The sequence below is a fragment of the Pogona vitticeps genome, chromosome 6, assembly GCF_051106095.1.
Source record: "Pogona vitticeps strain Pit_001003342236 chromosome 6, PviZW2.1, whole genome shotgun sequence".
NCBI lineage: Eukaryota > Metazoa > Chordata > Lepidosauria > Squamata > Agamidae > Pogona > Pogona vitticeps.
In genome coordinates, this window is record NC_135788.1 from 106,867,515 (window position 1) to 106,889,481 (window position 21,967).

Sequence of the window (21,967 nt, forward strand, 5' to 3'; positions counted from 1 at the left end):
GTCATGTTTGGGTGTAGACACAGAGAATAACAATTTAAACCGTCAAGAAGAATGATGAATAATCGGTATAATTGCCTAAAATATTTCAACCTCACAGTCTTCTTCAGTAGTATACATGTCAGAAATGATACAGTAGTTCCTTGAGAGTTTGATATGCCAGTTTGAGCTTGCATTCATGCAAGTTAATGTACTGAAAGTGAAAAATGTATTACATTTCAATTAGTCTGTATGGAAATAATGACTTAAGTAAGATTACCCCTCTGACTCAATATGGTGGTCAAGACGGTGAAATCAGAGATGAAATGTTTTAGTGTCTAAAGGAAAAAGGCAAAATTTTATGGAGGAAAATGACTGCTGCCAGATTCTCTAGCATCACAGCCCCGTGCATGTGTATGTAGAAGGAAGTCCCACTGAGTTCAGTGGGCTTGCTCCTAGCTCAACATGTGGAGAATTGCAGCCTAAATCTGCGCACATTTAGCTCTAGCTGTAACCAGTGGAGTTTGAGGCATGAGTGAACAACATTCTAGTTATATACATTGTTGTGGTATTGCTTTGGATCCAGATTTACTCATACTTAGAGCAAATGTGTTTAAATAAATGGAGTCAAGAGGAGTCAATGAGACTTGGCCATGAAGAACTTACACCCAGTTATATCAAAGGTTTATATTAAGAGCAGGAAAAAAATAGAAAAGAGCAGGAAAAAAAATAGAGAATAGCAAAATTTTTTAAAGAAAAGCACATGTGACAAATTCTAGAGATTTGTACTGCAGCCAAAACTGTGCTCACAACCTGGGGTTCAATCCCAGGTAGCTGGCTCAAGGTTGACTCAGCCTCCCATCCTTCCGAGGTCGTTAAAATGAGTACCCAGCTCACTAGGGGGCAATGTGTAGCCTGCCTAATTAACTTGTAAACTGCCCAGAGAGTGCTTGAAGCACTGGGACAGTATATAAGCAGCACACTTTGCTTTTTTGCTTTGCTTTTATGTACCATCCCATAGGACCTAAAGCACTCTCTGGGTGGTTTGCAATTTAATTATGCAGGCCACACATTGCCTCCCTCCACTCCCCAGTGAGCTGGATATTCAAGGTACCAACCGTGAAAGGATGGAAGGCTGAGTCAATCTCGAACTGGCCACTTGAGCCCAGGAACTCATCAATTGAGTCTTCACTGCAGCGCTGCAGTTTAATCACTTCAGGATATTGGCAAATTGAACACCACGGAAGAGATGGGGAAGTGAAATGTTTTCCTGGGTGTGTGTGTGTGTCTCTGTAAATCATCACTGACAAGCTGCATCACTCAGATTAATTTTTTAAAAATAATTATTGGCCTTTGTGTGAAGTGCTAATCGAAACTGCAAGCAGTTTTTTGGTCAACACTCCACACAAGGCAAAGTGCACTAGCTCTGCTGTGTTTATAGGAAAACTAGATCTTAGTGTTATTGAGTTGGACAATCTCAACCTCTTCTGGCTACAAGTATAGCTCTGATGGCCTAACTAGTCATCATGGGTCACCTTTTCTTCTCACTTCCCGTCAGAAACAGAAATGACTTGCTAATCCCTTCTCTTGCCCAAACTCTCCCCATAGGATAAGTGTGAAGAAACAATCCACGGAAGAAAAATGTTGGCCATGGAACATATTTGACAAGAATGAAATCCATCTGTGCAAGGATGGTTGCCAAGGCATTGTGGACACTGGCACCTCTCTGATCACGGGGCCAAGTTATGATATTCGAGCTCTGCATGAAGCCATGGGGGCTGCCCATGCCTTTGGAGGGCAGGTAAGGAAAAGCTTGTCCTCGATCAGTCACTCTCAACCTGGAGACCCCAGATATTCTTGGACTAAAACTCCCAGAAGCCTTCACTATTAGCTGTCCTGGTCAGGATTTCTGGGAGTTGTAGTCCAAGAGCATCTGGGGACCCAAGGTTGGGAACCACTGAGCTAGATCCTTTGCAGATCCATCTAGAAATACACACTTTCCCCTTCCAGTTATCCATGCCTTAGTTCTCATCTGGTCTCGTTGGCTTGGTTTCTTTCTCTGTTGTTGACCTGTCTGTGCCAGGGTGATATCCTGATGTGATTGGCTGAGACTTAAACAAAAAGGGTAGGGCTGTGCAAATTGGAATTGTTTCTGTTCTGAATAGCTAGAGTCATCAAGAGCGAGGAGTAACTTTCTTACCCCTCCAGTGGTATCCCCAGGTGCATGATTTTTTATTGCTTTAAATTAATATATATATTCCTTTACATGCTGCCATTAGAGGACACTCTTGCAATGAGGATGAACCTGCCATTTGCTTTGGCACTTATGAGACACATGCACAGTAGTATAGCCTCATTATCCTTCAAGGTTTTCTCTATCACTTGGTATCAGTGGTTGCTGCCCACAGGGAGGAGTCAAGGGATTAGGACAGTGGTTCCCAACCTTCACCTGTGCTGGCCAGGATTTCTGGGGGTTGTAGTCCAAGAACATCTGTAGACCCAAAGTTGGGAACCACTGGATTAAGGCATCATCTGTTATATTTTGCTAGAATGGCCGCATTGCATTGGCTGCCCATACGATTCCGCATCGACTTCAAAGTGCTGTCGCTTACGTACAAAGCCCTAAACGGTTTAGGGCCTCGATATCTGGCGGAATGCCTACTCCCACCAAGTTCTACCCGTGTCACTCGTGCGAGCCAGGAGGTGAGGTTGAGGAGCCTAACGCCGAGGGAGGCCCAGGAGGAGAAGACAAGAAATCGGGCCTTCTCGGCGGTGGCTCCTCGCCTCTGGAACAATCTCCCTCCTGAGATTCGCGGGTCTCCCTCGCTGGGTATCTTTAAGAAACAATTGAAGACATGGATGTTTGGGCAGGCCTTTCCATCATATTCCTCTTGACCTCCTTCTTCCCTCTTTACTGTTCCTGTTTTGCACTCTATGTAATGTATTGTAGTGTTTTTACTAATTAGAATTGTTTATTTATATTGTTACTGTATTTTATTGTTGTTAGCCGCCTAGAGTGGTCCTCACCGACCAGATAGGCGGGGTATAAATAAATAAATAAATAAATAAATAAATAAATAAATAAATAAATAAATAAATAAATAATAAATAAATAACAACAACAACAACAACAACAACAACAACAACAACAACAACAACAACAACAATAATAATAATAATAATAATAATAATAATAATAATAATAATAATAATAATAATAATAATAATAATAATAATAATAATAATAATAATAATAATGTTGCCATTATATAGGCAGGAGAGACCAGTAGACACAAGAATGCCATTTTTAGCAGCAGCTCTGTATCCACAATATGTCGTTCCAGCAGTCTGAACATGGTAGAAATGAGGTTTTTGGTGAATGCACAAGCAGAAGGGTTGGGGGGTAGTTTCAGACTTCTTTTTCTTTCTCTTCCTCTTGAAAACCGATTGCTTTTTCTTCCCACAGTACTTGCTGGAATGCGATAAGCTGTCTGAGTTACCAAATGTGACCTTTCATCTTGCTGGCAAACCCTACACCCTGACTCCAGAACAATACACGCTCCAGGTGAGAGATGCCAGTAAAATACTTGCAAGAGTATGGCAACTGCTTTAACATCTATCTTCCGGAGCATCGTTGTGGGTCATATGTTGTTTTGCTTTTGCCATAGATGTGAGACTTAACCAGGTTTGTGCTCAAAGGAGACTCAGATGCAGGTGTAAGATTAATGAGGGCTGGAAAATTCTGTTTTATTCTCTCATCTTCCCTAAGTAATAGTGCGCTCTAGAGGAACCCTTGGGTAATTTTACACTCTGAACATGACGGTCTTAGGGGAGAGGCTCTTGAGATGGTAATGTGTGTAACTTCACTTCCTTTAACATGCGGTTTGAGGGGCCCTGCTGCTTTGAAGAGGCACTGATAATTCTACTGAGGGGATCCATAATTGTTTTCTCCATCTTCCTGGCCTGAGGGCACCACTGGCAAATTCCAGAGCAAGAGATACTGGGTTAGTTTCCTTATGAAGGGAATAGATCGGAAATGTTCTTAGTTTATGAAAATGTAGGTTCAGCAGATGGAAAGCCAATCTTGAGTCGCCCTCAGTTCCATTGCTGAAAACAGATTCCTCTTTGATGACATCTTTCCCTCTAAGCTTGGAAATTGTTATTTTTTAAGCTTCCCAACATCAGACTCAAACTCAGTCTGCTTAGCAGTAGGGCCATGTCTCAGACTGGGTAGTCAAGTGAAGGAACCTCAGTGTTTTTACTCTTGAGGCACTTCAGTCTTCCCTGCTACTCTGCCACTGAGCTGTGTTGTTTCCCTCCATTTCCACAGATCACCCAAGCAGGAACATCAGCTTGCATCAGCGGATTCATGAGTCTTGACATCCCTAAGCCTGTAGGACCACTCTGGATCCTGGGCGACGTTTTCCTTCGGCGGTATTACTCTGTGTTTGACCGAGATCATGACCGAGTTGGATTAGCTGTGTCCAAACAAACCATATGTGGCACTGGTTCTGACAAAAAAAGCTCTACGGCCGGTCTTGACATAGAGGGAGGAACGGTGGCTCCAGAAACCACAACCGTCACCACTCCATCCAAGGAGTGTTAGCTGTCTTGTGTTCTGAGGTGCTCATCAACAGCAACACATGAAGATTTGGGAGGCATTGTTTGAGGGCAACACGGATGAGATTCCACAGGACAGGGTCTTCAGTGATTGTCCTTCAGAGGATAGTTCCCTTTTTAAAAAGTGACAACCAAATTTCTAAGCTCCATGGAATCAGAGAAGCAATAGCAATCATGGAGTTGTCTGATTGAAACCCAGAAACTCTCCATACATTATTGAATGTTATTTCTGAATGTGGAAATGAGGAGTTTGGAACATTTCCTCCTGCTGTTCTTCCATGCCTACTTTTTACCTTTCTTTGTGACCTGTTGTTATGTTGTATTTACAAAGCTTGAGTTCCTGTGCATGCGTGCTCAGAAGTAATTCCATTGAGGTCCTTGGGACTGTTTTGAGAGAACTGTGGATAAGACTGCAGCGTGTGAATAGGAATAGAGGACTGATAAAGGAGGTGCATGAGGAGCACAGGAAATAGGGGCAGTAAGGGCAGATATATCCAAGAAAGGCAGGGGTCATAAAGGCTGCCCCATCTTCTGTAAGTAAGATTCTTCATGCAGCAACCTGAACATTACAGGCGATGGGGTTGTCTTGGTGAGACCAGAGGAGCAAAGGGGTGACTTCTTTATATCACTTGATTGCTCAACCCTTGGTGATGCACAGCTGAATGGCTAAGCTGAGGCACCATTTTGGTTTCTATCCAACTCTTCCTCCAGGTCTATAGCCAAATATGTTACGGTGAGTAGGGGATGATGGTGCAAAAGATAAAGAACAGCCAAAACCAAAATACAGGTAATGCAATATGTTTATTGCTCTATCATGGATAGAATCATAGAATAATGAAGTTGGAGGGGGCCTATAAGGCCATTGAGTCCAACCCCCTGCTCAATGCAGGAATACAAATCAAAGGAAGTCTGTCAGGTGGTTGTCCAAATTTCATCCAGTGTTGCAGAACTCATCACCTCTCAAGGTAATTGGTTCCATTCTTGTACTTCTCTAACAGTTGGGAAGTTTTTTTTTTCTGATATTCAACCAAAATCTGGCTTCCTGTCACTTGAACCCATTGTTGTATGTCCTGCACTCGAGGATGATAGAGAACAGATCCTGCCCTTCCTCTCTATGACTGCCTTTCAAGTGTTTGAACAGTGCTGTCATTATCTCCTCTCAGTCGTCTTTTCTCAAGGCTAAGCATGCCCAGGTCTTTTGATCTTTCCTTATAGTGCTTGGTTTCCAGGCTTGTTGATCATCCTTGTTGCCCTCCTCTGAACTTGGTCCAATTTGCCAGCATTCTTCTTGAAATGTGGTGTCTGTGTTAAATATTATTTTAATTAATTATTTTATTATTAACAATTTTAATATTACATGTAAAAGAGTGAGAAGGGGAGAGGAATTGCCTTAATATCCAAATCAGTTTAAAGGGTGTAATCAGAGGGCTGTAAAGGCAGGCACTTGATCGCACTGCAAGGTTACTTTTAAAGGAGCCATCTCCCTTAAAGTGACCCTTCTGTCTGCCGGAGAAGTGCTCCAAGCCTTGCACCAAAAGGTATCAGCCCTACAGATTGCATTTTGGCTGGAGCACATTTCCCTGTATGTCGTGCAATCACTAGGAAATAGATTGCAACTGACTGCTTCACAAGTGGTCCAAATCACAACCTATTTCCCCCCATGTGATCACACCTACATCACACAAATGAGCATAAAAAATATCATTTTACTCTGATTCTTCTACACTGAAGGGAGGCAAAGATTTACATAGCACTCAGAAGCATTCCACCATGTGACGGGAGCTTGATCAGCTGCCTCCTTTGGATTTTTGTAATTTCAGGATGGATCATTCATATGCTTCCAAGGGTATGTGCACATCCATAAGAGCTAGAAACTTGGTAATTTTCAAATGATATCAGAGATTCTCTGGAAGCCAAATCCTCGTCCAAGACTGCCACACTTGAACAAAAGAGTGGGAGACACACAGTTAAGCTCTGCTCTGATGTCTCCCACTGCCTGGAATAAGCTGCTTAATACTTCTGCTGACGTCTTATAGAGCTCACCACCATCCAATTGAGAGAGAAAAAAAGATCAAAGGCATATAATTAATTTCTTAGATCAAATAGCACCAGCAAATGGCAATCTATGTCATCTTTACAATTTGTATAATATATTCTGCTCATAATGAGGTCCCATGGCAAAGCCAATCCTCTTAGGTCTGATGCACGTGCGAGTTGGACTGCGGTGATACCATGGTCCTCACTTTCTGGATTAGAGTCACATTACAATGATAGTTATTTATTAAATATTTTGATTGCTTTTCTCTATCAGACACTCTCAGAGCAGTCTATAATAAACCAAGAGGTCTAGGGTTTCTAAGTTTGTGGGAACAGGGCTCCTGTCTTTTTCGAAACAGCAGAAAAGGCAGAAATCCCACAGGTGAATCTTTTCTTGCCACTAGCAGTGCGAACAATGCTCGGTGGCACAAACGATTTGCTGTGCCTTTCATCACAGCCATTATCTTGCCTCTTCTTCACCTTTAGGAGGCATTTTTCAAGTTATATTGTACCTAGTTGCGTGTATGTTTATTAATAGTAACCTAGTAAATATATGTGCTCTTCAGACTATTTTCTTGCATTTGAGTATTTTTTCTTGCATTCATATAATCTGTATTTTAATTAACTATATTATTCTATCTCAGCATGTTGGCAAATGAAAAGGGAGTGGGAGGAACGGGAGAGAGAATTGTAGCACTTGAAAGACGTCCACAGTCTGAGGAAGTGGATTTTGATCCATGAAAGCTCATGCTGAAATACAAATATTACTTTTTAAAGTGCGTACAATATTTTGCTTTTCTCCTCCCCATCTTCATTTCTTCTCCACACCCCAGGGTAATAATATGTACTTCCCAACAGCAACTTTCTCATGTTTTTTTTGTAACTTTCAGAACTTTGCGCTGACGTAGTGTTTCGTATCCCTAGTGAAGTCAGAGTTTAATGTGCTGATTTTTTTGTGTTTGTTTTATAGTATTTCTATCTTGCTGCTCTGTATTTTTCTTTTCAATAAACTTCTTTTGTTTTAAAATGTTCTGTTTTTTCTTGGTTTATTTCACATTTCTTGCCTCTGTGTGTATGTCTATCTCCCTTATCCTTACGGATAACCAAAACAAAATACAAAATCCTCAGATAGGCAATACCTGTATTACGACCAGCTTTAATGCCACAATAGATGCAGAGTTTTCAGGTGCGCCAGAATTCTTCACAGAGCTAGGCAGTCAAAGGGAGAGGTGGGTAGAAATATGGAAGTATCCAAATTTGGTTAGGTATCTAGCTAAATGCCATTGATTGTGGGCCTTGGAAATAAAACATGTCAAATTTTGGGATTTACATGCCTCTTACCTTATGAACTTTATGTGCTAACAATCTGACAAAACAAATAAACCAAGCAATAGAACAGAGTAGGTGTCATTTATCTGTGTTATCAATGAAGTAGTGCATAATCCTGTAAGCGTGCCTTAAATCCTCAAAAGTTTCAGAGAATATACTTTTTATAAAGTGTAGGTCAGCCTCAAAGGACAATAATATCTCAAGGCAGCCCTAAATCTTGTCTTGGTGTGAGAGGGGTGAGATCATATGGATTTTCTCTAACACAACAATAACAGCAACTTCTTCCTTGCACACGACTAACTTCAGCTGAAAAGGCCCTGTGCCACAGTGAACGATGGTGGAGGGAATCAGAGAGTTAAAGTCTGTCGCTGAGATGCAGACGTGTACAGCCAGACACTGGAATGTTAAATGGCCTCGTTTGTTCTGCGAGACCCTGTTTGATCTCTGGGAAACATGCCTCGGCTGCTGTCTTGTAATAGCAGGTGGGTCCCTGCAGCGTCTGACAGTGGTACATGACAGCTCTCCCCTGAGTTCTGCCCATCGCTTTGCACGCCATGCGCAAGGCTCACAAGTTTAATTGGAATCACGGCCATTTGTTTTAGAAGAAGGTGTGTACATAATGATGGTGCTGTACAGCCTTTTGCAACCCAGTGCCGTCCAGTTCTGAATGACTCCCATGCGAGCTGAATAGGGTACAAGCTTCAGCCCAACACGTCCCGATGGCCAAACAGTGAGGAGAAGGCTAATACAATACCGTGACCATCAAAGGAAGACAGTGGATGTTGGAGGACATTTGGGTTCTCAAGCATAAATTTGCTTTTTGCTTTGAAAAGGGGCCAGTTTGGGGACAGAGGGAGAATTTGGGAGCAATGCATTACACACGTTTTGGCAAAGAATGAAAGTGGAGAGTAAAACGAGGACAGATGTTTTGCAGATGAGAACAGTTTTCTAATTTGTTTTGACAAAAAAAAAGGAAAGTAAACATTGTGCCAAAGATAGAAGGAGAGGTTAGGAGTTGAGCAGTTAAAAAAAAAGATATTGGGCTATGTCCTAAATACAATGTACGTAGTTATTTTTGTTGTATTTGCTCTTGGCTCTTGTGTTCTTAAACAGCATGTTGGTTTTGCCCAATCCATCAGGGACTCACAACTTTTAGCCCTCCAGACATCATTGACCTGCATCTCCCGTGTCACTCACCATTGGCTATGCTGGCTGGGTCTCAGTCCAATGACATTTGGAGAGATATATATTCCCCCAGAATCGTGTTAAAAGAGCTGTCTGGATAGCTCAGTGAGTTAGTTATCTGGCTGCAGAGCCAGAGGCTGGGAGTTCAATCCCCTGCCATGCCTCCCAGAAAAGCCAGCCTGTGGAGCTTGAGCAAGCTGCACAGTCCCAGGGCAACCCCAGAAGAAGGGCATGGTAAGCCACTTCTGAGTACTGTCTGCCTGGAAAACCCTGAAAAGAGGTTGCCATAAGTCAGAATTGACTCGACAGCACATGATTATTAATTATTATTGTATTAAATATATAATCTACAGTCTTTCTTGTGTTAGCATCATGGCTTTCTTCACAACAGAATAATCAAGACTGTACTTTGCTAAGGAGGCTGGTAGATCTCCTTTAGTGATCTTTACTTTCAATTGTCATAGAACTACATGTCCCAGGATTCCTTGAGGACAGGGAATAACCACTAAAAACCATATATGTCATGTCCATAATCATCACATGCATAATATATAATTAATGGAACACCTTTGCTACTACAAAATATATCAATATCAATATAATGCCTTTGACAAGGGATTATAGAAATGCATAGACCTACTCATGATGATGTTGATCCATAATGCAGTTTGATTTCTAGAGGTAATAGCATGCGCTGCTTACCAGCCTCAGCCCTAGAAGTAATCTGCCAAAATGGAATGGATTCGGGGAGTACCACAGCTAGAGGAACACCATGGGCAAAGGAGCACAGTGGTCTCTGGGGAGATGAACTGCTGGATAGCTCAGTGGTTTAGGTATCGAGCCAGAGGTTGGGGCTTCAAATCCCCACTGTGCCTACTTGACAGGGCCGGATTCAACGGTCCATAGGGTCTTTTTCAGCTCTGCAGTCCTAAGATGACAATGAAGAAGAAGATGCTTTAGTGGTCATGTTCAATAAAAAATCCTCTAAGCATGAAGCTGTGCCAGTTACCTCTCAGCACAGACAAGGGAATTGACTTTTTCATATTACAGTATGTATTTCCCTTAGAATATTACAGGCAAGATCATCACCAGTCATACCAGCTGAGAAATTCCAGCCACTGTGGCCCAGAAAAGGCCACTTGCGCCCCCCCCCCGTGCCCTGATCCTCTCTCCTTGTGGTTGCTGCAGGTCCATCGTGTCTCAGCCTCCGCCACTATTGCAAGGGAATGAGATGAGGAGCAACAAGCCTTTAGGTACACAGATAAGGCTGGAGCCCCAGACACGAAGCGCAGGGGTGAGAACCATGGCAGCATCCCGTGGAAAAGCCTTTTAGATGCCACATTTCACAATCTGGCCTCCAAGCAGCTTTGTGAATAAGTTGGCCTGCCCCTCAGCCCAGAGCCCCTGGCCTTCCTCTCCCCCTTGTGGCAAGTGAGCCTGGAAACACCTAGCAAGTCAGCAAGTCCTGGGCACAAGGTTGAGGGCAAAAGAGGGTTAGCAGAAAGAGAGAGGAGGGAGGGAAAGGGGGGATTGGAAGAGAGAAGAGAAAGGGGGGAGGGAAAGAGTTACTTCTTGCATTGGTGTCCCACCTTTCCTTCAAGGAGGCCAAGAGAGTATACATGACTTCCCACTCCCATTTTCATCCTGATGGGTCACTTTTTGGGAAACATTAAGCTGAAAGAGAAAGAGTGAGTGGTGTGGTCACCCAATAAGGTTCTCATGGCTGACAAGAATTTGAACCTGGGTCTCCTTGCCAGAAGGCTAGATTGGTTTTCATAATTCGCTTGTGAAGAGTGCACCGGATGATACAGAATGGGGGCAGCAATCAGTGGCCCTCCAGCTCTTGATAAGAGTGAAACTTTTATCGTTCTTTACTTGTAGCTCTTCCTGCTAGGGCCTGAGGGTGGTTGCAGTCAGTCCGCCAAAAGGTGTAACACCAGAAATTGTCCCACTCTAGTATAGAAGAACCCAAGCCTGATTTTGGAAGGTGGGAGCATATAAATGTCAGCTCTTTAACTCAGACTTCTACATTAAATCAGGAACTGTGCATAAGGCACAAATCTCTGGCTGGTGGAGTATAGATTCATCCATCCACTGCTAGGTAAATCCTACAGCTTCCGGAAAGCATTTGCTATATCGGGGACAATTTTCATGACCTTTGCTTTTGTATATTCCACAATAGGGCACTGATTTTAGAAGTCGCTTAAGCTGTGGATATGTAATTTGTGTGCTTCCTAGAAACTGGGCCCTTTTAAAGGATCCCTTAATGAACACTGCCTTGCCTCAAAGGTTTTGAGAAGTTTACAGCTTATCATCCATCACAGCCTTCCTCAAACTGATACCCTGCAGTCATGCTGCATCACCGACGCTGGCTGGAAATGCCTGGTTTTGGAGTTCAACACATCTGGAGGGCACCGGTTTGGGAAAGTCTGATCTAATTAGCCAGAATGTCTGGATAAAACAGTGGGTCCTCAGGCTGCAAGCTGACTGCAAGAAACACACAACACACTTGCACAAACCTCCTGTAGAGTTGCTGGATAGAGGCCAGTGGTTTAAGTAGAGGTTGGGCGTTCGATTCCCCACTGTGTCTCCTTGACAGAGGCTGGTCTAGGGTCCCTTCCTGATCTGTAGTTCTATGATTATTGTTGTTGTTTGGCAAAGCTGCACTCTCAAATGCTGTGCCTGGGGTATAGGCAGAATTCCATCCTGACTTAAGGAACAATCGTCCCTATGAAATGATCCTACTTTCCCTGCCACGGCATAAGGGATGTCGGTGTCCTCTTCATGTAGGCTGCTTTTGTGCCTCCCACGTACTTTGAAGCTGTTGCAAATTTCAGGCTAAATGCAACTCTCTCGTGCACACACTGCACCCAAATCACATCACATCCTCAGCTTCTTGATTTCCTCCCCCCCCATTTCAGCTGACTCAGGAACACCCCCCCCAACTCACCTCAGCCTCCCAGGGCCCCTCTTCTTTAAGGTGGCTGTATTCAGGACTCTCCCTTACCTGCCCCCTTTCTTTTGCTCTCCCTCCCCCACTCAGTTTCACACAGAGCTTTAAAGTGGGAATGGGGTGTCTTTCACCCCCCTTTCCCACTGGCTTCCCTCCTTTACATGTTGGTCCCACAGAACAAAGGAGGGCCATCTGGCTTCTTGAGGGGGGGGAGGGTGTACCCCACGGAATACACAAATACATCACAGTTACCAACAATTGAATTTAATAACATGTATCTCTAACTTTGCAATCCCTCTCAACCTCTTGTTTACCCCGATGGCTCCCACAAGGAGTGGAGAGCTGACCCTGCCCCTCCGGACGAAACAGGCTTTCTAGTGTGGCTTCTTTGAATCTCAGCCTCCCTACATTGCAAACCCCCACCCCCACCCACCCCAAAAACAAAAAGCGACCAGTACAAGAGATGCCCCAAAATTCCACCTTAAGAGGTAGTGATGTCATCACAGGGTCTGCAGTACCAGAAGGCGCAGCCTGCATCCGGAGACCAGGGGTGGGGGGTGGGAAGCAGAGACGCACAAGGTGTGTGTATGGGGACAGACGGGCAGGCTGACTCCTGTTCATCAGCATCCTGCATCTTATTCTCCCCCCCCCTCTCTCCCCCCCCCCCTCAGCCGTCTCTATTATCTTTCCCCTTTCTTCTTATCTACTTCAGGGATTTCCCAGTTCCTCAGGAAGTGGGGGAAAGCTTTCTTTAGCCTCTTTCTTCTCCTCCCTGGCATATTTTTAGGGGAGGGGAGGTAGGGGTGAGCCCCCCACCTCACCTGCTCTTCTTTGTTTTTTTTTTCCCCTCCTCTCATTCTCTCTCAAAAATTATATTTAGCCAAAGGGGTTGGTTTAGCAGGTAAGTTTAGGCCTTCAGTGGCTATGGTGTCGTGTCTTGGTATTTGTTCAGTGTGTTTGTGTGTCTGTGTTTCCTCTGGGTGGCGGGGAAGCGGGAGGATGCTGGCCTGGCGGTGGTCAATGGATTGAGGAAAGGGGAAAGGAGTGTGGGGTGGATGTTTTCGGTGACTTGTAGTGTGGGGTTGTTTCTGGGGGGGGGAAGAGTTTCAGCACCTGTGTGGTGGACAGCTGGATGTTAGCACTGGTGAGTGTGTTTATGTTGGTCCTTTTTTTTTAACTGCCTTCTTATATTCTACAAAAGAGAGGGAGAGGAAGGGAGGGAGAGAGGTTTGGTTCTCTGTGTGATGGCATCTTGTCCCTATGTACCTCTGCATATGTGAGAGAAAGAGGAAAGGCTGTTGTTGATTTCTGTACAACAGTGTGCTGTACACTGCGGTGTGTGCATGCTTGAGCAATGGGTCTAGGTTTACATGGTGTGAGAAGGAAGGAGCTCTGGTTCATAAGAAGACTGTTGGTGTTCCTGTGGATAGGCAATCTGTGAGCATGTATGAGAGAGAAAGAGAGAGAGAGAGAGAGAGAGAGAGATTGAATATTTATATGTCTGGAACTGACAGATGACTCAGGAGGTACTTTGTATGTGTGGTATGCTTGATTTCAACTGGTGTATCAGAAAAACTAGTGCACCCCAGTCTGCACACAAGCCATGCTTATTCAGATTTACTCATTCTAACAGCATGTTTAGAGGCACTGATGCAAGAGTGGGAGAAATAGGTCAGAATTTGTGTGCTGTTTTGCGTCTTCATGTGGTGTCTGGAAGTGCCTATGGTGTTCCTTGGTCTTTTCATTTGTATAATATCTATTGTTGTGATGGTGCAGTGAGCCAGATAATTGACTGGAGGTACCAGGTTGCTGGGGGCGCCGGGGGGGGGGAGAGGTTAGCAACAGGGAGAAACATACCTCTCATGAGAAGGAAAACAAACATGCTGACACACTGACACATGACTCTGAAGAGGAACATCCAGAGAAAGACATTGCCCAAGCATACACATATCCCCATGTAAGGCTACAGAAACATTGCAACACTCAGCTAAAACTCAGCAGACACCACGCAGAAACATCTGTCCTTGTATGCTCCCACGTACCAATCCCTGTCGCACGCGTATGCTCACCCTTGCATAATAACACTGATATTGTACTACACTCCCCATCAGTAGGCAACACTGGCTGTGCTGGCTGGGGGTGGTGTACACTGATGCTCAACACATCTGGAGGGCACTTGGTTGGGGGGAATTACTATAGATGTTCTGTCTGTTGCTTCACTCCCTCTATGACCCCCTTTAAATTTGGGAGTGGAATCACCGAATTGCCAAGTTTTTGAAATTTAAATTCTAAAACTCAGATAGATATTTAATTTTTTCCCCATTAAATATATTTGGCTGCCAGTATGATTTGGAACACACTGGCATGACATACTCTGGCTCTATGCAGGTATGCCCTTTCTGTCGTGTTGCTTCCACATGATCTCCAATTTCTGCCTCTTACACATATAGCAACAAAGGCAAACTTTCCACACAGAGACATGTTAAACTATATCCGTAAAGATACAAAACAATTAAGAACATTGGACTCCAAGTATTTTGTTGTATCTGGTGCAAGAGATAAACACAGGAGCTTCTGCAGCTTCTTCAAACTCACATAGATGCAGCTTTATGCATCAAAACCACTTTCATTTACACTCAAGGGCACCACTTCATTCCACCCACTCCACAGAAACACATTTCCGTTCAAAACTCTGGATGCTCATACTCACATTTGCAGATGGATATGTGTGTACATGTGCCACTGCATCATCACCCACTCTATTAGCAAATAAACCCACACATACACTTCACTTTTGTATTTGAACGATAATCCCATCAACATATGCACAGAAGAATCACAGCCTGCAAAAAAATGGTATCTTTATACCTTTCATGATTGTTTCCAAAATGCACACAGATCACTTGATGGCTGGCATTTGAAGGATGGATGACCTTTCCATTGAAAAACACTGCATGGCATTGAGAAATATAAAAATGCTTCTATTGAAAAACATTGCCCCAATACTGGAAGTTTCAGCTGAGGTGACCTCAGATGTATGGAAGTTTTGTCCGTGGTGTTCGATTTGTCGCGACTAGTACTGAGACCACCACCTGGTGTTAAAAACATCAAGAGACGAATGTGTATGTAGGAACCAGCGTGAAGAGATCAAATCAGTGTGTCCTTCTTAGAGATAGATACCCATCAGAATTCACATCTCTATCCATGCAAATACTTCATCAACACAGCAACCTGTGAGTGAAGTTTTGAACTAATCCGGAAATACACTGCACTGAATAGCGGAGCTATGAATAAACAAGAATAAGACCAAATTGTGTATCTGACAGCAGCTTTTTCCCAGGTGGTGCCCTCCATGGTTGTTAGACTACAACTCTCATCATTCCCTGCCAGTCAGCCTCAATTCAAACATGTCAAAACATACACATCCTAACACACTGAATTCTACATAGCACTTCGTCTCGGTACGCACAGAGAGTGAGATTTTTGCATACAAAATACACTTAGATTCATTTTCATGCACAGACTTCTGCATATGCAATTTGTGCCTATTTTTTCTTAATTAATATGTCCTTCAAGAAAATATCAGTGGGAGGTTTGTGGTCTGGGTGCTCATAATGACAGTCCCAATAGTTATATTCCAAGGGATGGTCCAAAAACACATACAGCTTGGTTGGTTCCTACCAACAAGCCAGGTCCCCCAGTTTTCTACTCCAGTAGGAGCAGGTTTTGGGTAAAGCTAATGGGTCTTAATTGCTTGATCAAGATTAAACCATTAGAAAACACTGGCATTAAAACCAAACTAGTGCATAACAATATATTGATATTGCTACACTAATGTAAAATACACACATCCCAGCCCACAAAAAGCTCATATTTGCTTGCATTCTTGAACATATGTACTATATAGAACTATTTTAAGATACACAGAAAAACATTGGCTGAAATCCAGTAGCAAGCTGCAACTAGAATAGGTTCACTGAATTTTTAGGACTTATGAAGGAGTTGACTTACCCATTCACCACTAATTCAATGGGCCTACTCTAATTGCAGCTAGTTGCCGTTGTCATGCAGTTGACTCTCCATCACTAGAATCCTAGCCTTCCATATAGACCCTGTCATTCAAAGTGAGCAAGACAATAGGCAGCAGACTAACTGAAAATTCTGATTTTAAAAAACTGAAGGCAACATTTCAGAATTTCTCTTTCAACATTCATTAATTATTTGAAGGAAACAGTTAAGAGGTTCTGTAGATGCATGCTAATGCTTGTTTAGTGCTTCTTACAGCTTAGTCTCCAAAATACTATTAAGCCAAAGCATCCATAATGAAATGTATTTCTTAAACTTGTTTCCCGCCTTTATTTTGTGCTCAGATTCATAGTTCTGAATGTGGAGCTTCCCAGATGGTCTCCCACCCATGCATACACCATATCCCAACCTGCTTGTACTCAAGTTCCTTTTAGACCTTACCCCAGGATCAGCTGCAATATAACAGAGAAGATTTAAAGCACATACAATTCAGACGGGGGGGGGGGGGAATGAAGGCAAATTCAGGTTAAGAGAAATTATTTGAGAATCTATTTTTTCTCCAAATGTATTTTAAGCCTCCATTATGCATCCATACTCATCCTCCTACACTGTCTTTTACACACAAAATCAGCCTCCTCCAACTTGGTCCTTCCAGATGTGATAGACTCTTAACTCTCAAGCTTCCACAGCCTGGTATGGAGCTGTACCCCAATACACGAGGGGGGCACCAGGCTTGGAAAGATGGCACAAGGTTATTTTTTCCTCTCTTTCCTGTCTCCTTGCTTCTTTGTTTCACAGTGCAGGAGTCTCCTTGCCTGCTTTCTTCCCAACCATGCAAATTTCCTCTGGTCACACACACACACACACACACACACACACACACACACACACACACACACACACACACACACACACACACACACACACACACACACACACACACACACAGAGGTGTAAACCAGACAAGAAAAGAGAATGGTGGGGATTGACAGTGCCATCTCACCCAATCTGATGCCCTCCAGCCAAGTTTGGAATGTTTATTTTACTGGACTACAACTCCCAGAATCCCCCAACCAACATGACCATCACCATGGTGGCTGGGAAGCCTCTGGGAGATAAACTATCCAAACTGTTTCCTCCATGTACTGTATATGTGTTGAACAATTCCTGTCATGCCAGCTAGTCTCATTGAGTGTGGCAACTGGGGATGATAGGAGTTGTGGTCCTAGGCACCTGGAGGTGGTTGGTTTGGGGCCGGCTTGGGAAGACAGGCAGAAGAGGTGCCTCCAAAGAAGATCCATTAAGAGCCATAAGTATAGAAAGGGAGAGAATGAAGAACTACCATATGGGAGCTAAAATGTATGGCACAGATACTGAGGGAGAAGCAGTGGATGAGAAGTAGACATGGAGGAGGGGGGGGGCAAATGCAACTTAAGAGGAGAGCCTGGGTTGTGGGTGAAACTGGGATGGTGGCTGTAACCAAAACAGGGCTGGGAGAAAGGGGAGGTCTGTTGAGAGTCATCAAGGAGAAGCCGAGAACGGAGGCTTCTGTGGATTCCATCGCCCCATAAGGAGGGAAACGGAGATGCAGAAAAGAGGGAGGGTGGTGGCAGAATATGGGGGGGCTGGAGGGTCTCTAAACATGGGGGGGGAAGCCAGGGGTGCAGAAGAAGGGGTGAGGTCATTGAGGAGGGGTCGATGGAGCCGCGCGTAGGAAGGAGGAGAGATGGGGAAACCCAATGGGGCAGAAAAAGTGAGGATGGGGGGGGGGGGCTGAACGATGCTGAAGAGGAAGAAGGGCCGCCGGGTTCCTCTGAGCAAAGCCCGGGTCGGAGGAGCAGCGAAGCGAGAGAGTGGGGCAAAAGGGGGAGGAGGCTGTTCCGGAGCCAGCAGGGGGCGCGCTCTGTGGCGGGGGGCTGGGGGGGGAGCAAGGGAGGGCGAGGAGATGGGGAGGGAGGGGGAACGGAGGAGAGGCCAGGAGAGGGAGGGGGAGAGGAGGGAGAGAAAGCTGAATGGGGAGAATTTCAAAGGCAGAGAAAGGACAGTGCGGGCGAGGGGGGGGCAGCGGAAGAATGGAGGTGGCGAGGAAGGGAAAGAGGGGCGGAAGGCAAACCGGGGAGGCGGAAGGTTTGAAAGGAGAACAAGAAGGACGGGGGGGGGGGAACGAGAAAAAGGAGAACACCTCCCCCCGCCAAGAGAGATGGAAAGTTTGCCTTGCAAGAAGCCGAGGGCAGAGGCTGGGTTGAGCCGGGGTTGGAAGGCAGGGCGGGGATGGCTGGCGGCTGCCGGGAAATTGACATTTTCTCTCCCTACAACATGCGAGTTGTCTCTCTTGCCACAGTCACGCGTGAGGGTTGGAGGTTGCGGAGCTGCTTCCCCCAAATACACGCATGGCATGGGGCAAAACGAGCGCTCCGTGGCTTCGGTGTCCCTGGAAATGAATGGAGGGGGACAGGCAGGTCCTCCGTGTAGGGAGAAATGCTGTGGTTCTCACGGCCAGGGGAACAAAGTGGGAGACGGGGGGGGGGCGCGCAGCAGGGGTTGATCGTGGGGAAGAGACAGAAGTTCCCCGGGACAGCAGGGCAGTGACAGAGAGTAGAGAAGGGACGGAAAGACAACTGTCAGTAGACGTGGGGTGGCTGTGTGAAGAAGGGCAAAGAGTGATGGGATGAGGGGAGAGGCAGACAAAAGCACCAGGAACAGAGCAGAAGGGGATTGGCGAGGGAAGTCCGTGGAAGAACGGGGAAATGCGAGAGCCAGCCGGAGTGGGGGAGAAAGAGTGGAAAAGGGGGGGTGCGGACAAAAATGCAAGAACGAGGAGAAAAGAGAAGGGGTCACAGAAAGAAAGACGGAAAACTTAGGGGGAAATTCGTGGCTTAGAAGAAATGAATGATTGGGACTGAGTAGTTGGGGAGGAAGTGATGGAGGCAAGAAATGAATGGGCGTCAGAGGACTCAGGGACCACGGCGGACCCAGAGAGATTGAGAGAGAGATTGAGAGAGAGAGAGAGAGAGAGAGAGAGAATGTAAAAGACGGACCGAGATGGTGGCGGGACGGTGGCTGGGTGTCATGGAAGCCTGCTGGGAGGGTCTTGAGTCCGAAGAACCAAGCAGGGGATGGAACTCATCGTGGACGATGGAGAGAGAAAAGGGAGAAGGGGAGGCAACTCTCCAGGCAGAGTCGGGGGTGGGAAAGGTAGATCTAGACTGAGGATGCGAAGGGAGAAGGGAGAGGGAGACAACGGGGACGGCGGAGAAAGGGCACCGTGATGAATGAATGACCGAGGAATGCGGTGGCCGGTGCTGGCAGAAAGACCGGCGGTGGGACTGGGACTGGGAGAGAAGGCGGCGGGGCGAGGCGGGGCAGTCAAAGAGGAGAAGGGACGGAGGGGCAGGAGTGGAAGGGGCAGCCGAGACCGAGCAGGAAGGCGATGATGGAGAGGAAGGTGGAAGGGATGAATGGGAAGCGGTCGTGGCCCCGGAATGCGGAGAGCGGGTGGTGTGCCAGGACCAGAGGCTGCGGAGGTGGTGATGGTGGTGAAGGAGGGCTGGCAGAGCAGCAGCCGCCGCCCGCACTCACCTTCCCCGTGTCTCTCTCTCTCTCTCTCTTTCTCTCTCTCTCTTTTTCTGTGTGTCTCTTTGCAGACCCCGCGCTGCGCCGCGGGCTCTTTCTCTGCCAACTCCTGCCTCCTCCTCCTCCTCCTCGTCCTCCTGCGCCCGCCCCGTCTACAAAGCTCCAACCTTCGCGCCCCCCCCTCCCACCCGGGGGGGGCTCCTTCCCCACCTCCCCCGCCCACCCCGGGAGGGTGTGTGTGTGTGTGTGAGGGGGGGGGGACGGCAGAGGAGGAGGAGAGGCCGCGATGACGCCTCGTCCCCTGATTTGACACCTGCCCAGCCTCGGGGGGCGGCGCCACCGCCTCCCCCCCCCCGCCGGCCCGGCCCGGCCCGCGCCCCCCAGATGCTGAGCTCAGTGTGCGTCTCCTCTTTCCGCGGGCGCAAGTCTGGGAACAAGCCGCCGTCCAAGTCATGTTTGAAAGGGGAGATGGGCCGGAACGAAGACAACGACAAGATCGTCATCAACGTGGGCGGCATCCGGCATGAGACGTACCGCAGCACCCTCAAGACCCTGCCGGGCACCCGGCTCTCGTGGCTCACCGAGCCCGACGCCTGCAGCAACTTCGACTACGACCCCAAGGCCGACGAGTTCTTCTTCGACCGGCACCCGCAGGTCTTCGCCTACGTCCTCAACTACTACCGCACCGGGAAGCTCCACTGCCCGGCCGACGTCTGCGGGCCCTTGTTCGAGGAGGAGCTGGCCTTCTGGGGCATCGACGAGACCGACGTGGAAGCCTGCTGCTGGATGAACTACCGCCAGCACCGCGACGCCGAGGAGGCCCTCGACAGCTTCGAGGCGCCCGAGAGCCAGGACGATGAGGACAGCGGGGACCTCAAGCGCCTCTGCCTGCAGGAGGACGGGCGGAAGCTGGGCTGGTGGGCCTGCTGGCAGCCCAAAATGTGGGCCCTCTTCGAAGACCCCTATTCCTCCAAGATGGCCAGGGTGAGTCCGCGACGGGACGGGGAGAGGGCAGGGAGCGAGCGCATGGGAAGCGGGGTTTGAGACGGAGGGGGCTGAGGAGGGGAGAAGGAAGGATGGAGAGCGCCCTGGCCCGACCTCTTTTTAAAAAGTGCCTTTTATTCCTCTTCCGCACACACGCCCAGCAATTCAGAAGCCCCCTCTTTTTAAATGTTATTTATGACAGCGCTCAACTGTCAGGTCAGGATCCCTGTGATTGTCACGGAAGGAAGGCATTTTGTCGAGGAAAGCCAAAAGCCCGGAAAGAACAACCAGCCAGGAGATCAGGGCCCCTGCCTCTAGGACCTTACAAACCTCGAACGTCAATGGTAAAGGAGACGAGACGGGGTAATCGAGGAAAGATCACTTGCCAGAAGCCCGTTGGCGAAGTAAAATAGAAATAAAGGGAGAGACTCCCACCAAATATGGGTCTCTCTGCTGGCTAAGAACTTACAGATATAAATGGTGCTGGTATGTACAGTATAGTAGAAGCCAGGTAGCCAAGGCAAAGAGTATCAAACGGTTTGCAGACTTGTCTAGGAGTCCTTGGCAGGGCTGTTTATCTTAAAAGGAATCCTGCAGGGTTCATTTGGATGTTATTCCAAGGAAGGGAGCAAGGGTCGATGGCAGTCTTACATCAGACTGTAGGTTCATTGAGACCAGGACTGTCTATGCTCACTATTGATAGCAGTTTAGGCTGTGAGGCAGGAAGGGCGTCTGTCCCCAGTATTATTATTATTTTTAAATCCTAGAGATGTCAGGCAATGAATTTGAGATTTTCTGCCTGCCAAGTATGTGCTCTCCAGGTCAGTTTATAAACCCGCCCCAACAAACAGGAGAGCTTGCTCTTGAGGATACCTACTTGTTTAGTCTTCCAAAAACCTCTTGGTTTTCTTCAAGAGGAAGCTTTTCAACCTTACAGTGAATCTAATAAGGTTGATCCCCTTCCTGCAGAGATCTCTTGCAGCATTACTCCCTCACTTGAACTGTGAAACTGCAGTCTTGGAGGGGGGGAAGAGTGTTGATCTGCTAGAAGAAAAGGAGGGAGCTAAGGACAAGGATGCTTTGACAATGGATGTGCAATGATGTGAAAGGCTTGCAGGACAATAGCGCACAAGGATCGTTGTGCAAGGGTCCATGTGCAATGTCCTGGTAAGGATGGGAGCAAGTACAAGACATGGGTAGGTGCTTGGTGACAGATGGTAGGAGATTATTTTCTACAATAGATGAAGGTGCTAAGATGGTAGGCTGAGAATAAAAGCACTGACA

The 21,967-nt window shown here is 46.5% G+C and overlaps 2 protein-coding genes and 1 long non-coding RNA gene across 13 annotated transcripts in view; 2 read left to right on the forward strand and 1 right to left on the reverse strand.

Annotated features, from left to right (window-relative positions):
• Window positions 1-5,683, forward strand: part of LOC110078570 (cathepsin D-like) — a 28,362-nt gene extending 22,679 nt beyond the window's left edge. The window contains exons 7-9 of the mRNA XM_073004549.2: window positions 1,585-1,777; window positions 3,443-3,541; window positions 4,307-5,683. Coding sequence (XP_072860650.1) covers window positions 1,585-1,777; window positions 3,443-3,541; window positions 4,307-4,582 — 568 coding nt within the window. The 3' untranslated portion in view covers window positions 4,583-5,683. The remainder of the gene's footprint in view (window positions 1-1,584; window positions 1,778-3,442; window positions 3,542-4,306) is intronic.
• A 3,205-nt stretch (window positions 5,684-8,888) lies between these two features.
• On the reverse strand, window positions 8,889-19,821 carry LOC144583382 (uncharacterized). The gene is made up of 2 exons (XR_013537130.1): window positions 19,706-19,821; window positions 8,889-10,075 (listed from the first exon to the last, which is right to left on the reverse strand). It is a non-coding gene; the product is annotated as an uncharacterized LOC144583382 (long non-coding RNA).
• Window positions 12,856-21,967, forward strand: part of LOC110078490 (voltage-gated potassium channel KCNC1) — a 52,507-nt gene continuing 43,395 nt past the window's right edge. For 9 of the 11 annotated variants that reach the window (XR_013537125.1, XR_013537124.1, XR_012088709.2 and 6 more), the window contains exon 1: window positions 19,962-20,683. Coding sequence is in view for 5 of the 11 variants with exons in the window: in XM_078376994.1 (XP_078233120.1) it covers window positions 20,084-20,683 (600 nt within the window). In the remaining 6 variants the exon portion in view is untranslated. Of the gene's footprint in view, window positions 13,002-19,770; window positions 20,684-21,967 lie in introns of those variants that run through there. The other 2 variants (XM_078376995.1, XM_020792728.3) reach the window with 2 other exon arrangements.